The sequence below is a fragment of the Podarcis filfolensis genome (assembly GCF_964270895.1).
Source record: "Podarcis filfolensis genome assembly, chromosome: 1".
In the NCBI taxonomy this organism is placed as follows: domain Eukaryota; kingdom Metazoa; phylum Chordata; class Lepidosauria; order Squamata; family Lacertidae; genus Podarcis; species Podarcis filfolensis.
This window is the reverse complement of record NC_139604.1, coordinates 1,947,507-1,964,205: the sequence shown is the minus strand read 5'-3', so window position 1 is coordinate 1,964,205 and position 16,699 is coordinate 1,947,507. Positions and strand designations below refer to the sequence as shown.

At 44.5% G+C, this 16,699-nt stretch overlaps 1 protein-coding gene across 4 annotated transcripts in view; it reads left to right on the top strand.

Annotated features, from left to right (window-relative positions):
* The window catches only part of ERBB4 (erb-b2 receptor tyrosine kinase 4), a 799,874-nt gene that overhangs the window by 299,129 nt on the left and 484,046 nt on the right, over positions 1 to 16,699 (top strand). For all 4 annotated transcript variants that reach the window (XM_083626464.1, XM_083626462.1, XM_083626465.1 and 1 more), the window contains exon 2: positions 2,663 to 2,814. In XM_083626464.1, the coding sequence (XP_083482590.1) occupies positions 2,663 to 2,814 (152 nt within the window). The remainder of the gene's footprint in view (positions 1 to 2,662; positions 2,815 to 16,699) is intronic.

Sequence of the window (16,699 nt, the reverse complement as noted above, 5' to 3'; positions counted from 1 at the left end):
GAGGTTGTATTCCCCTTTTGGATACTACATCTGCCATAAAATCAGGGAAGAAACGTACTCCCTTCCCCCCTCCTGAAGCTGGGCATCCTAAGTCTTTGAATCGGCTGCAGAATCTGGGTGGTTGTTTGTATGATTTTAGTTTTTGGCATAGTTTTATCCAACCTTTACATTCAAATGCAGTTTCTTTTTCCACAACTGGGGACTGTCTGGACCTGGGGGAAAGGGTTCTTTTGCACTCTCGCTGTCCTTCGGCTACAAAAAAATCTGGCTTGCAATACATATTTGCCCATCTCACAAGATGTGGATATATTTTGAACCAAGCTCCCTTGCCCCTGAAAATGCTCTTCTGCCTGCAAATTACATCAATTTCTTTATGAGTTTCTAATGTCTGTGTGATCTGGTCATGTGTGTGCAGGGGCAGGGCATCCATATTGTCAACAAGGTCTTTGCAAAATCAAATAACTGTTTGCTGACTTCCCAACCTCAACACACTGCTCCTGACTTGCCAGGAACATAAACTGTCAATTACTTGGATTGGGCTCAGCTTGCACCTGACATGAGCTGGGCAGCAAGACCTGACCTGCAGCAACAGGTGGCTTCTCTTGGGCAACTAGCACTATGACTTGGGTAGCCCACACTGCTGCTACTACTACCACCTCCTCTTCTCTCTGATAAAATTCTTGATTGGCAGTGCAAGAATATGCTGGTAAAAATAATACTTTAAAATTCTTTTTTAAAAAAAGTTAGTAGATGATGCTTGTAGGCAGTTACAATTAAAAATGAGGGGAAGAGGTTCATACTGTTGCTACTATTGATAACATAATTCTAAAAGCTGTTGGTGGCAAGGAAAAGATAGGTCTATAGAAAAGAGAATTCTTAGATGCCAAGATCCAGGTTTGGGGCAAGTACTCTCTGGTGAGAGAACCCCAGCAGAGATTCTGTTGGGAGCCACCCAGAGTGGTTGGGGAAGCCCAGCCAGATGTGCAGGGTATAAATAATAATAATAACTTCTTCTTCTTCTTCTTCTAAATCACAAAATATGCAGCAAAGCATGGAAACATAGGCTGTCAGACCTTTAAAATATGACCTTGTGAGTTCCCAAACTTCCCTCTTCCTGTAGCATGGAAAAGACCACACGTTTAGTTTACTTACTCTCCAAACATCAGGTTGAGGTGTTTGTCAATGCAGAATTCAGAAGGCACAGGCAGTACAACTTGGCTTAGTTACAGTGGTGAGAGTTCCTTAATTATTGGTACACAATAATGGCTTGTAAGAGCCATGAGATCTGAGCTTGGAACAACCAGCTAAGACATCTTTACATGCTAAGCTTCTCAGGTAGACTAAAAGGGAACAATAGGCTTGATTACTTTCCTCCCAAGGTGAAGGGGAGTGACCTAAAGAAGTCTGGCAGAACAGCTTGCTCTATTACATTAACCCCTTCATGCAGTAATTATACTTAAGCATGTTGGTTACATGAAACTGGTAATCCCACAAAAGCTTTCAAGAGATAACTGTACATGCTGGTCCTTCATTGTTCTGCATCACTGTGTTTGGTTTCAGCAAGCCTTGGTTTATTGTGTAGCACTAAGGAGGCACTTGCAGTGGTGAGCTTGAGAGGGTGCACATTTTCTTGCCCTGGACTCCATCTCTATTCACCAATAAAACAAAACAGAACGGAACAGAAGAGCACAGAAGGCACATAAATTTGATTGTTTCATTCAGGTGCAAAATAACTGAAACCTAGGTTCTTTTGCTTGGCATTCTGAAGCTACTTGTATTTCTGTGCCCCACGTGTGCTTTGGCTAAGCCTTCTACCGAAAGAAGTCTTTCCTTCTCATTTGGTAATATCCAAACACCCCGTCTGCAGTGTACCGTATTCAGACCTACTTAGGTCCTTTGCCTTTAAGTTATAGTGGCTATTTAAAACAAACCTTTAGTGAATTCTGATGACATCAAAATTTATTTCATTATCCTGGATTCTTGAGTGGTTGTTAAGATGCTGCAAAAGTTATGTCAGTGTATGACCACAAACTAGCTCAGTTTATAAGCATTTTTCCATAGTTGGGATTGGCCACCGCACTCATCAGCCACTGTAAGGTAATGTACATTTGAGTCTGTACTAGGTTTCCACCGGCTGCCCCACTGATATATTTTCAGGCATCACTACCGATCTTCTGATCCCATTTCAATATACACCACTTTTGAATTGCAGCATACACATGCTTGAAATCCCATTGTGAATATTAACTTCAATGCAGAGTTGCACATATGCAGATCACGGAACGTAATGAAGCTTTTCTCATTTTCTGTTTGGAATCCCACCTGTATCTACCCCATGTGTTCTGTTGCTGCAAATCTTGTGGATTTTTCAAAAGCATATTTGAATGTGGAAGAGGTTGGCTAAATGGCCGACAGTCAGGAGAGTGAGAAAACACCCTGTGGGCATGAACCATTTTGTACATTTTGCTCAAATGAATTCACTGGATTGTAGCTTACTTTTGTATATATTACCATTTTGCTTCAAGCATAATACATGGAGTAAAGAGGCATGGTCTAATGGAGTCAAGTGCATCATGTACAGAAACCTTGCTCTTGTATATCTTGCTACAGTTGTATATTTGCATTAATTCTAATTCTTTCTTCCCCCTCATCTTTCTTCCAGTTTGTGCTGGCACGGAGAACAAGCTAAGCTCTTTGTCTGATCTTGAGCAACAGTATCGTGCATTGCGAAAGTACTATGAGAACTGTGAGGTAGTTATGGGTAACCTAGAAATCACCAGCATTGAACATAACCGAGATCTCTCCTTCTTACGGGTAAGTGACATCTCTGCTACTTTAAAAATACATGTGAGCTGACATTTGGTTTTGCAATGACAGATTGAGGCTGTGTACAGATGACAGCTCTACAGAGATTTTTAGGGGGTGATGTAGAGCTATATTGCCAGTGGTACACAGGGTGTTTGTGTGCAGGTGTCCTGCTGTGGCCTTTAGTCAGATTGATTTTGCAAGTTCCCATAGGGCTCTAATTTGTACTCTGTAAAAGACAATGTTAGCCTTTGGAGGAATGCAATAGATCCCTGGAACGGATGTGTGTCTGTTTTGGTGTAGCTGTTGCCAATGCCTTTTGTGTAGTGCCTAGGAGAGTAACATGTACAGATCTGCTCTGTAATTACTAGAGCAACTTCGAAACTTTGCTCTGTGCAACATGAAATACTTTCTGCATAGCTAATTGAGTAATTTACCTTGTAACAATGACTAGCAGTCCTAGTCAGCTTTGCCACTTAGACAGTTTTACTACTCCAAGCTGTTAAATGGAACTACAGTGGTACCTCGGGTTACATACGCTTCAGGTTACATATGCTTCAGGTTACAGACACTTCAGGTTACAGACTCCGCTTACCCAGAAATATTACCTCAGGTTAAGAACTTTGCTTCAGGATGAGAACAGAAATTGTGCTCCAGTGGCACAGCTGCAGCAGGAGGCCCCATTGGCTAAAGTGGTACTTCAAGTTAAGAACAGTTTCAGGTTAAGAACAGACCTCCAGAACGAATTAAGTTCTTAACCTGAGGTACCACTGTAGAGAAAGTGGCTGCATTTATTTGGTTATATTAAGTTTCTATACCGCCCTTCATCTGAGGATCACAGGGGAGTTTACAATACAAAAGCAAAAAGATACATAACATAGTAACAAACTAAAACAATAACCCCCCAACACATATTTAATTAGGGAAACTGAGTAAACACCGTATTTTTCACTTCATAAGATGTACCTGACCATAAGGCGCACCTAGTTTTTAGAGGGGGAATGGAAGAAAAAAAAAATATTTAAAGGGAGTGCTGAGCAGAGCCTGTATGCATGCAGGCTTTTCCCCAAGGAGGGAGAAGCCCCCAAGAGCCACACACACACTCTGCATGGCTCTTTAAAGGGAGTGCGGCTATCCCTGGCTTTTGTGGGAGGTGGAGGAAGGGACAGAGCATGCAGCTTATGGGATAGCCGCGCGCAGCCTCTCCCGGGCAAGGGGAGCCTTGCCAAGGGGCAAGGCTAAGGCTCCCCCAAGAGCTGCACGCTCCCTTTAAAGAGCGTGCGGAGTGTGTGTGCGGCTCTTGGGGGCTTTTCCCCAAGGAGGAAAAGCTCCACGCGGCTCTTTAAAGGGAGTGCTGAGCAGAGCCTCCTGCCTGCATTCGCTCCATAAGACGCACACACACATTTCCCCTTACTTTTTAAGAGGGGAAAAGTGCGTCTTATAGAGTGAAAAATACGGTACATATCCCGTATTTCAGCCTTTTTTGTGATACTATGCTATCTATGATCAAACTTCAAGTGCTGGATTAAGGCTAGTATGGCCAGAGGCAGAGCTAGCTGCTCTGGCACCTGGAGCAGCACACATGCTGTGCACCTGAGGGCAGGGATAGCCGCCCGCGGCAGCGTCCCAGAGGGGCGAGACGATGTCACCCCCCCCCCCTCAGGGATGACACCCGGGGTGGGCCAGTGAGTGTGGCAAAATTAGTATAAAAGGGCAGGTCATTGTTAGTGCACCACAGTTGGTGCACCACAGAAATTACCATCTGTGTGCTCACTTGATGATATATTCTATTATTGATGACCAGATTACATAGACTAGGAATTAAAAAAAAACTTGCAAATGAGAGAGAACTGCAAGATCATGAAGACTGATGTTCTCTCTCTCTCTCTCTCTCTCACACACACACACACACAGAGAGAGAGAGAGAGAGGGAGAGAGAGAGGGAGAGAGAGAGACTGATTCTGCTCTTTGGTTAAGGTGTGGATAGTTTATGAAAGAACTGTTGTAATAGTGCCTGTACAGCTTATATGCTACTTACAGTTTTTTCTACAGTGACGTATAGTGTCCAGATCAAGGAAAGACACCACAATTGAAGAAAGATGTTGACAAGCTGGAATGTGTGCAGAGGAGGGGCAACCAGGATGATCAAGCGTCTGGAAACCAAGCCTTATGAGGAACGGTTGAGGGAGTCAGGGATGTTTAGCCTGGAAAAGAGGAGAATGATAGGAGATATGATAGCCATCTTCAAATACCTCAAGGGCTGTTACATGGAACTGAGAACAAGGCTTGTTTTCTCCTGCTCAGGGTGGGGGTGGGGGTAGGACTTGAACCAATGGCTTCAAGTAACAAGAAAAGAGATTCTGACTAAACATACGGAAGAATTTTCTGACAGTAAGAGCAATGGGACAGGCTCCCTTGGGAGGTTGTGGACTCACCTTAAGCAGAGGTTGGATGGCCATCTGTCATGGATGCTTTAGCTGAGATTCCTGCAGGGGGTTGGACTAGATGACTCTTGGGGTCCCTTCCAACTCTACAGTTCTATGATTCTATATATGTAACTGTTATATTTGTTTTTGTTGTTTAGTCGTTTAGTCATGTCCTCCTCTTCATGACCCCATGGACCAGAGCATTCCAGGTACTCCTGTCTTCCACTGCCTCCCGCAGTTTGGTCAAACTCATGCTGGTAGCTTTGAGAACACTGGCCAACCATCTCATCCTCTGTTGTCCCCTTCTCCTTCTGCCCTCCATCTTTCCCAACATCAGGGTCTTTTCCAGGGAGTCTTCTCTTCTCATGAGGTGGCCAAAGTATTGGAGCCTCAGCTTCACGATCTGTCCTTCCAGTGAGCACTCAGGGCTGATTTCCTTCAGAATGGATCAGTTTGATCTTCTTGCAGTCCATGGGACTCTCAAGAGTCTCCTCCAGCACCATAATTCAAAAGCATCAATTCTTCGGCGATCAGCCTTCTTTGTGGTCCAGCTCTCACTTCCATACATCACTACTGGGAAAACCATAGCTTTAACTATACGGACCTTTGTTGGCAAGGTGATGTCTCTGCTTTTTAAGATGCTGTCTAGGTTTGTCATTGCTTTTTCCCCAAGAAGCAGGCGCCTTTTAATTTCGTGACTGCTGTCACCATCTGCAGTAATCATGGAGCCCAAGAAAGTAAAATCTCTCACTGCCTCCATTTCTTCTCCTTCTATTTGCCAGGAAGTGATGGGCCCAGTGGCCATGATCTTTGTTTTTTTGATGTTGAGCTTTAGACCATATTTTGCGCTCTCCTCTTTCACCCTCATTAAATAGTTCTTTAATTCCTCATCACTTTCTGCCATCAAGGTTGTGTCATCTGAATATCTGAGGTTGTTGATATTTCTTCTGCCAATCTTAATTCCTGCTTGGGACTCATCCAGCCCAGCCTTTCGCATGAATTTTGCATATAAGTTAAATAAGCATGGAGACAATATACAGCCTTGTCATACCCCTTTCCCAATTTTGAACCAATCAGTTGTTCCATATCCAGTTCTAACTGTAGCTTCTTCTCCCACATAGAGATTTCTCAGGAGACAGATGAGGTGATATACACACCTCACACACACAACCATAATATACACACACACACAACCATAATTTAGAATAGTAAAAAATTGCATGGAAAGGAATTAATAGATGTAATAATATAATATAATATAATATAATATAATATAATATAATATAATATAATATAATTAATATAATATAATATAATTAATATAATATAATATAATATAATCTTGATGCAAGTATGCTACAGGTGAGCAGCTTGTGGAGGCCTGATCCAAATCCATTCCCTTGAGAGATGCTTTGTCTGAGGAAGTTGAAGCAGTATACCTCTAAATAAAATTTACTGGAAATCCCAGATGTGGACAGGAGTGTTGCATTTTGGTTCTGCCTGTGGGTTTCCCAGGGGCATTTGGTTGGCCGTTGTGAGAAGAGTGCTGGACTCAGATGTGCTCTTTTCCTGAATCAGCAGCAGGGCTCTCTTTATGTTCTTCAACTTAGAGGCAAAAACCACATAGCAGGCAGACCTAGTGGGAACAGAACCTCCTGCCAGGCCCCACCTCCCCTCACTCACATCTCCTAGTGGTCCTCCAAGAAAACTAGTTGCTGACTATACAGTAAATGTTCATAGACATAGCAGCTCCCTGTAATATTTTCCCTTAACTTCAAGCTTCTGTCTACGGCTTATTTCTCCTTTCCTTTCCTTTCCTTTTTTTTAAAAAAGACCCCTCTGCTGTTCCTTTTGACTTTAGCTTTCTAAATAAAGAACTGAGTGAAATGTTATTTGAGGCTGCTAAACTTGAAGAAATAAGAGCCAGCAGGTGGTAAACCCACAGAATCTCGCCATTTGGGCGTGGGCGTGGGTGGGTGTTTTGTAGTAATAGTTACTGAGGATTTCATGCAGTTGTTTTTTATTTTTACCTGAGACTGCCCCCTCACAGATGTCTCAGCAAAAAAGAGCAGCTCAAGTTAATGTGATAAATTATAGCAATTTAGTTAGAAAACAAAACAGAGAAAAGACGTTTTTGGAGGCAGAAATAAAAGGTGGCATGTTTATACTAATAATTTAACATTCATTAGCTCAAGAATGCTGCTTATTTCTTCATTTAAAAAAACACATTTTAATGGCCTAACAAAGGTGGCAGATGGGATATAATCAAGAGCCCAAGCGACTTGTCACTTTCAACTTGGAAAATCATGAAATCTTTCCTGCTATTTCTGAGGCTCCCATTCTTACGAGAGCAGCTGCCTTCCGCTGACTTGAAATGGGCTTCATGTATCTATTTATGCATTTAATTATATAATTAGCATCATGGAGCTTTACAGTGTTGCAGTAGTAGATGGGTTCTTGCTTTGAGGTGCTTGCAATCTACAATTGGATATTTGCAATTTCCAATTGGATGTAGGGGAAACGACAGGGCATGGATTGGTAGCCTGTGGCCCTCCAGATGTTATTGTATTACAATTTCCATCATCTCTGGCCATTTGTAATTGTCAGCCTGGCAGTGCAGGGAACTGGGAGCAGAAAGTATTACGGAAGTGAGAGTAAACAGGAGAAGAACACGCGTTTGGCTGAGGTTTTGGTAGGGGATGCCAACTTGTATCAAAGGTGTAATGGAAAAGGCTATTTTTCTATCAGCCTTAGTTCATATTATACAAGGCAGTCTCTTCACCATGTGGCCACACAACAAGAGGCAAGCAAGCAGTTTTTACCTCGATTGTTCTAAGACTGTGCAACCTCTCCAGAGTGGTTCATAGCTGTTCTGCAGCTTTGGTGATACTATTCGGAGAGGATATTGTAAAACTTTGCCCTTTTTTGAAAGGCTTACAGCATTTGAGTGTGGGGAATGTAGTCTCATGTTGCAGCTGCTCTTGATTGTCTTGATGGTACTGATATATTAATGATAGCCTTTTATTTATTTGTGGCACCAAGTAGCACTTCATTCCCACTTCCTCTGGATGCTGTTGGGATTTGGATCAGCAGGACAGCTGCTACTATTTTACTGGACTTTACTACTTTACTGTCACCTTCAGGTCCTGTGATATAACCTAAATCACTGAGTGCAAAAAAGAGGACGTCATATTGGGTATGTAGGTAGAGCTACAGCTGACATCTGCACGTATTTTAGAAACCAGAAATCTTCAATTTTGACTTTAAAAAAGTGGAGAAACCAGTTGCTAAACCTTTAAATTCTGAGAACCACTACCTGAGTTACCAGTTGTCAGGAACATGGCCACCCAGAGTGCAGGGGAAGAGTTAGACTCAGAAATCAAACTAAGTGAACGAGGGACTGACTGCAGATGAGAGCTGGTTGACATTGTTGAGAAAGGGCAGTTCAACCCCCTTCCCAGGGAAGACTGTTAGCTCTCAAGCAGAGGAAGAGTTGGAAGGCAGCCAGAGCATTGCTAGGCAATCAGCAGGTAAGCAGAGGTCTGAGTCTGTGTTGAGTGAAAGTGGAGAGGGGGCAGGCCAGCCTCTCAGTCCCCGTTCTAGGCATCTGGATAAGATCAGATGGCAACGGAAGGGCAAGAGGGGAAAGGCAGGAATTTGGCATCCTTCCTGCTGTGGGAGGGGCGAAAATTCAGACTGACCAACTATCGTAAATGTGAGCAGGTGAGAAGCCATGCTCTGGATGTGTTTTTTTGTAAATAAACGCACTTAAAACTGCCGGAAAGTCATTACTTCTTATCAGGACTTGTTCTCCAGCCAGAGATCATTGTACCAGTTAACTGCTAGATGCAACCATGTTAGCCAAGAGGGGGAACTTCTGGATGACCACACAGGATACATTGGCACCCCATGGCCTCAGCCTGGAGGATAGTTCCACTTAACTTCCATGAATGAAGCCCTTCTGAGCATTTCATCCTCAAAGCTCCATATGCTTAAGAACAACATCATTTCATCTTCGTCATGGGACTGTGTGTGTGTGTGCGCGCACACACACACACACACACTCACTCACTCACACTCACTGTTAGGAGCCGCTTTGCAGAGCTAAACGGTAAATGTTTTGAGCGAATTAATGTTAGATGTAACTAGGTGTGGACTTAAGCAACATCTTGCACTAGAGCTGCATGCTATCCATAACACAGTGCAACTCACAATCACGCTGATTCTGAGCTGGCTACTAAATACTATTCTAAAGTCAAACATATATTAATAACATTAATAGCATTTTGTATCAAAAAGTCAAGGACACACCCATACAGAACATTAGTAGTTACCATAAGCCATGCCAAAGTGAAAATGATAACTATAGTCAGAGTATATCCAAATAGAAAAAAATTGCAGAGGAAGGGGAAACATAACATAAATAATTCCAAGATCATTAGATAGTGGCAATTATTTCCTGACCTCTTATAAGGTCAGTCTCATGCAAACAGAAAACATCTAATTGTCAAACCTTTTCAAGAAATGTTTCCTCACAATGGCAGGAAAGAATTAAAAACTATCGATAAGTACAGGGGCAATTAATAATAATAATAATAATATTTTTTTATTTATACCCCGCCCTCCCCAGCCAAGGCCGGGCTCAGAGCGGCTTACAAGCAATAATAAAAACAAGATGAATGATTACAACTTAAAAACAAAAATAAAATACAACATTAAAATAATGGAACATTAAAATATTAAAATGTAGCCTCATCGCAGGAGGAGAAGGAAAAGAAAAAAGAGAGGGAGGGAGGGAATCAAATTGGCTCCAAGCCAAAGGCCAGGCGGAACAACTCAGATCCTGCCGGGCCCTGGTCTCATGAGGCTGAGCGTTCCACCAGGCCGGAGCCAGAGTTGAAAAGGCCCTGGCTCTGGTTGAGGCTAATCTAACTTCCTTAGGGCCCGGGACTACTAGGGTGTTGCTATTTATGGACCTTGAGGCTCTCCGTGGGGCAGACCGGGAGAGGCGGTCCCGTAGGTACGAGGGTCCTAGGCCGTGAAGGGCTTTAAAGGTCAAAAGCAGCACCTTAAATCTGACCCTGTACTCCACCGGGAGCCAGTGCAGCTTGAAAAGCACTGGGTGAATATGCTCCCATGGCAGAGACCCCGTGAGGAGCCTCGCTGCAGCATTCTGTACCCGCTGGAGTTTCTGGGACAGCTTCAAGGGCAGCCCGCGTAGAGCGAATTACAGTAGTCAAGCCTGGAGATGACCGTTGCATGGATCACTGTGGCCAGGTTGGGGCGGGAAAAGTAAGGGACCAACTGCTTGATGCGGCGAAGGTGGAAAAATGTCGCCTTGGCTGTTGCTGTAACTTGCGCCTCCATGGAAAGGGAGGCGTCAAGGATTACACCCAAACTCTTAACGGAAGGCAATGGCACTAATTGGGCCCCCGCAAGAGAAGGGAGTTGGTCCCTCATCCCCATGCCATCCCGACCTAGCCATAGGACCTCTGTCTTCGAAGGATTTAGTTTCAATTGGCTCCCACGAAACCATCCAGCCACAGCTTCCAAGCATCAGGTCAGTGTGTTCGGGGCCGAGTCGGTGTGGCCATCCATCAGCAGATAGAGCTGAGTGTCATCGGCATATTGGTGACAGCCCAGCCCAAAGCTCCGGATAATCTGGGCAAGGGGGCGCATAAAGATGTTAAAAAGCATCGGGGAGAGAATTGCGCCCTGCGGCACTCCACACACCAAGGAGTGGCGCGACAACATTTCCCTCCCTAGTGCCACCCTCTGTCCCTGACCAGAGATAAAAGAGCACAGCCAGTTACGGGCTATGCCCTGAATCCCCACATCTGCGAGGCGGTGGTCCAGAAGATCATGATCGACCATGTCAAAGGCTGCTGACAAATCTAAAAGGATCAGCAGTCCTGACCCGCCTCCATCCAGTTGTCTACGGAGATCATCTGTTAGGGCAACCAGAGCCGTCTCCGTCCCAAAACCAGGACGGAAACCGGACTGAAATGGATCTAATGCCGATGTTTCCTCCAGAAACCTACCAAGGAGGAGGAGGAGGAGGAGTTTGGATTTGATATCCCACCTTTCACTCCCTTGAAGGAGTCTCAAAGCGGCTAACATTCTCCTTTCCCTTCCTCCCCCACAACAAACACTCTGTGAGGTGAGTGGGGCTGAGAGACTTCAGAGAAGTGTGACTGGCCCAAGGTCACCCAGCAGCTGCATGTGGTGGAGCGGGGACGCGAACCTGGTTCCCCAGATTACGAGTCTACGGCTCTTAACCACTACACCACACTGGCTCTCAGCAACCAAGCTGTTCAGCAACCGCTCTCTCAATTACCTTACCCAGGTATGGAAGATTTGAAACTGGGCGGTAATTGGATAGGTCTAAGGGATCTAATGAAGTTTTCTTTAAGAGTGGACACACCACTGCTTCCTTCAGTTCCCCTGGGAATGTCCCCGTGTCAAGGGACAAATTGATAATTTCAACCAGGGCGGTCCGCGCAAAATCTGGACACTCCCTAATCAGCCAAGATGGGCACGGATCAAGGAGGCAGGTGGTGGGTCTACCAACTTGGAGGAATCTATCCACATCAGTAGGGAGTATCCGATCGAAATGGTCCAACACTGGACCTGAAGTCAGTCGAGGGGCCTCCAGTTCAGTCACTGTATCTAAATTGGCGGGGAGGTCACGGCGGAGCAACAGGACTTTCTCCGCAAAAAAGCTCGCGAATGCCTCACAGCTGTGGGTCGAATTTGTGCTTAAATTTGGTTGTCCTCCTAAGGACGTTATTGACCTAATTATTCTAAAAAGTTGTGCCGGGCGAGAGCTAGCAGATGCAATGGAAGCTGCAAAGTAAGATTTCTTAGCAGCTTTCATAGCCATCTCATAGGCTTTCATAAGCGTCCTATAAGATGTTCTTGAGGCTCCGTCACGAGTCTGTCGCCATACTCGCTCTAGCCGTCCGAGATCCCGCTTCATTTTCCAGAGCTCCTCAGTAAACCAAGGTGCCCGGTTTCGACGGGGTCGCAGAGGGCGCTTAGGCGCGATCTCATCAATGGCTGCCAAGAGCCGGTTATTCCAGTCCTCAACAAGGTCATCTAATGAGTCGCCAGGAGGAGCAGGGTTCCGCAAGGCTTGTCGGAATCTATCAGGATCCATCAGTTTTCGCGGACGAGCCCAAATAGGTTCGCCACCTGAGCTGGGGAGGAGCGGGAAGTCAATCTTGGCTTTCAGAGCGTAGTGATCAGACCATGGCACTTCCACAGCAGGGAGCATGATCACATCTATGCCAGCCCCAAAGATCAGATCCAGCGTGTGGCCTGCTTGATGAGTGGGGCCCAAAACAAACTGGGAGAGCCCTAGTGTTGCCATGGAAGTCACTAGGTCCAGAGCCTGTGAGGAGGGAGCGGCATCGGCATGGACGTTGAAGTCTCCCAAAACCAGTAGGTTTGGGAACTCCAAGGCCCAGCCCACCACCACCTCCAGCAGGTCTGACAGGGTGGCTGCAGGTGTGCTGGGTGGTCGGTACACCACCCAGACAGCCAAGCTCTCCTTGGTGCCCCACACGAGACCAACACATTCAATGCCGGAGATCGCCGGTGATGGCAGAGCTCTGAAAGAGCAATCCTCCCGGAATAACAACGCTACTCCTCCCACCCCGACTCACAGTCCGCGATTGATGGAGGACAGAGAAACCTGGGGGTGTTATCTCATGTAGGGAGACTACTTTGCCTTCCCGTACCCAGGTCTCCGTCACGCAAGCCAGGTCAATCCCCTGCGAGACAAAAAAGTCACGCATGGTGGCGGTTTTGTTGCCTATGGACCTGGCATTGCACAGCACCAATGACGGAGGTGTGTAATCCTTGCTCTCCCTACCCTCATCCCTTGGGATGGGGCGTAGATTGGAAGGGGTTCGAGGATCACTGCATCTCGAAACCCTTCGCCGATAGAGATGTCTAGCCCCACCGCCATTCCTCCCTAGCCCTTCAATTGTGGAAATCCCAGATCCCATACTAGCCTCCCCAATAGATGGGTAACATCCCCTCAATAACAAGTCATCCTTGGGCCAGGACTCCTGGGTCAAAATGGTATGGGAAAGAGGTGGAGGACTGATAGGGTAAGTATCCCTAGAAGATAAAACCCAACCAACCGCACCCCAAGCAGGGGGGACAGTCCCATGGTGTTTCATTAACTGTCAATCCCCCTCTCCCTCCTGGGTTAATTGGAGGATTGTTGGTTCTATCTGTGGCTGTGGAAGTATTAATGAGGTATGTGTTATAAAATGTGGATCACTGGCCAACAAAGAGCCAGATTCGAATTCGAAAGATCTGTCCATCCTGTCTCGCCAGGAGTACAGTAGAGAAGGCTGATCATTCTGATAAGTTTTTGGAACATTAGAATAAGATCTATTATTTATTATTTATTATTTATTATTATTTATTATTATTATTATTAATTAGAATAAGATCTATTATTTGATTATTGATGTAAACCTCCACAATGTATTTTGTATATGTAGATTTTACCTCTATCTTCAGTACATTTTATTTTATTACTATGGCTAGTGGCTGATGCAAAGAAAGATTCTTCTTCTTCTTCTTCTTCTTCTTCTTCTTCTTCTTCTTCTTCTTCTTCTTCTTCTTCTTCTTCTTCTTCTTCTGATAAGTGTAAATACTCTCTTCCTCATGGCCAGCAATAGAAGACTATAGTGCAAATGTAAAATATATCCTTGCAATGTATGTGGCCTAAGTCTGAGGTCAGTCTTTGATGTCTCCAGTTGAAAACACTGCCTTGTAGGACTTGGAATGATTCCAGAAAGCTTCTGCCAATCAACTACACAAACCATTGCTTCAATTTGGAATTTGGAATAAAGACCCAGTGTGAGTTGGAGTGTCAGACTAGGATTTTGAGACTCAGGTTCAAATTCTTCTTATTATTATTTATTAAATTTGTATATTGCTTTTCATCCTTTGATCTTAGGATGGTTCACAACATAAAGTCCTCACTCAACCAGGGAAGTCCCTGGGTTAACCAGGGTCCCTTAGGCTTTATCATCCTAACTCTCTTCCCAGGGTTGTTGTGAGGATAAAATGAGGTGTCTGTGTTGCACAGGGTAGAGGTGGGAGAAGAGTAATGTATCCTGCTCTGAATTTTTTGGAGGAAGAATAGAATAAAAACATAGAATAGAAGAATTCTATTGTAACCTGCAGCTCAATGCAAGTTCTACAGTGTGTGACGCAATGGCAGCATCCCTGACAGATGGCTTTCTAGGCTTTTGTTAAATACCTCCAGTGAAGGAGAGACTACTAGTATATTCAAAAGGTAATAAATAATACAAAGCACTTCCATTTAACCATTTGTTTTTATTTTTTAAATGATTGAACTTCATTGCAAGCACAAATGTGAATGCAAGAAACTAGAAGAAACCATTTGCTGGTGGACTGAATAGAGAACAAACTTGGAAGTGTGTTGGCAGAGTTCATAATGTCTTAGTTGGCACATCGCAGTAAGCCATAATCTGAAATAAACTATGGTTTCACATGAACAAGCAGCATGCTGGTGCACGTGGCTCATTTGCGCCCGCCTTGATCCCTGCCTGCATCCCTGCTTCTCCCTTTGCTCAGCTGGGAGGACACAAACTGTAGCCTGGATTAGCTTTATGTGTGAACCAGCACTTGTGATTTGCTTCTCTCCAACCAAATGATGACCATAAGCCAAGGTTTGTTATTGGCTTGTTGGCAGCTTGCGCCTTGCAAGAAACAAACCACAAGTGTTGGTTCACACATAAAGCTAAGCCAGTGAGGGCAACTCCCAGGGAGAAGATACCCAAAACACAACAAGAGAGCAGTGCTCTCAGAGAGCTAAACCAGTGTGCACAAGTGTATGTTGCTCATTTGTGGTAAGCCGTGGTTTGTTTCTGACCATGTGTGTGAATTATATGAAAAATATGATCAAATCTATGTCAGCTATTGAAATTCACATAGTGTTCTAGAAGAATATTGTGTGGCCTTTAAAGACTGGCGCAGAGCATGCTTACTAAGAACGGAACATTGCAAATGGCCAATTCTAAGACCATGAATAGAATTTTTCAGTTCCGCTTGCAACGAGACATACCATGCTTCTTATGGAATAGTCTATAAAGTATACACTCACACAATTTCTTTTTGGGAATTTAATTCATGTCCTGGTATTGTCATCCTTTGAGCTCTATCACTATATTCTTTGCATGTGAATAATCGTGGCTTACCCATGGTGGGCTCCCTCCTGTGGGAGCAGTGCCGGGGGCCTAGGCGACTGGTCGTGGGGGATTTCCAGGCTGGCAGCTGGGGATTGGCAGGCTTTCCTACCACTGGCCTTTTTTGAATCCTGGCCAATCTGGCTGGGCCAGGTGGGAGGTGCTTGGTCCCAAGATAGGCTGGCTGCGCCTGCCCCCCAGGATTGCTGTTGGCCAAAGAACAGACGAACAGGAAGACTGGATGTACGCAATTGTTGTTTCCATTTAAAAAGTAGATTGAAAAGACTTCCCACCACGAGTTTCAGGAGAGGATCAGGTGTTGGTGCTCTGAGGTGCAGTGAGATATATCCTAATACCATTGTTTCCATACAGCTTCAAACTGCAGATCTTTTAACAGCTTTGCCTAGAAAGTATTGTTAAAGGATAGTAGATAAAGAGTCCAAATAACCTTCATTTTTTTTTTACTGTAGTTCTCTATGCCTTGCCTCCCTCCCTTTGAAACACTGTCATTCCATTATACTCTAGCAAAGGCATGCAGAAATTATTCATTTGATTTGTCATGACCCCCTGCAATCACAAAGTCTTAAAATAGGATACTTGAGGGGCACAACTGTCATGCTCAAACTTAGTGTTGCAACCGTGACCAGACATGCTAGCTAATGAACAGCCCCCTTTCTGGGATCATCAGACTGAGGCATTCCTTTCATCTCTCCACCTGAGGTTCTCTCTTTTAATTGCTGTGCCATATTAATGGGATTGTTTCATTGTTCATTTTAATTCTGAATGTTTATATTTTAATGGTTTAATTGAATTGTTTTATTGTGTATTTTAACTGTGGATGTTTATCCTTGGTAAGCTGCTTATAAGCCTATGTTGGCATAAAATGATATAGCAATCAACACAGACAGAAACTAACAAGTACATTGGTTGATTGGGCTGCATGGGCCACTGTGGGGCCCTCGAGCCCAGCACAGAAAATTAGAAGCATATTTGTTCATCTTTCTAGTAGTGTCTGCACTGATTAGCAACAGTTTTGTCCCACTTTAAGGCAGGAGCCTTTCCCAGCCTTGGCTGGAGCTGCCGGGAGCTGCACTGAGACCTTCTGCACACAAAAAGTCACTGAGCTGTGACACTATCAGTAATAGTTCTCCAGAGACTGGCCTCAGTGCAGCCGCCTAAGTCCTTTACTTTTAGATGTTAGGAGTCCGGCCTGAAACTAAATATATGCAAAGC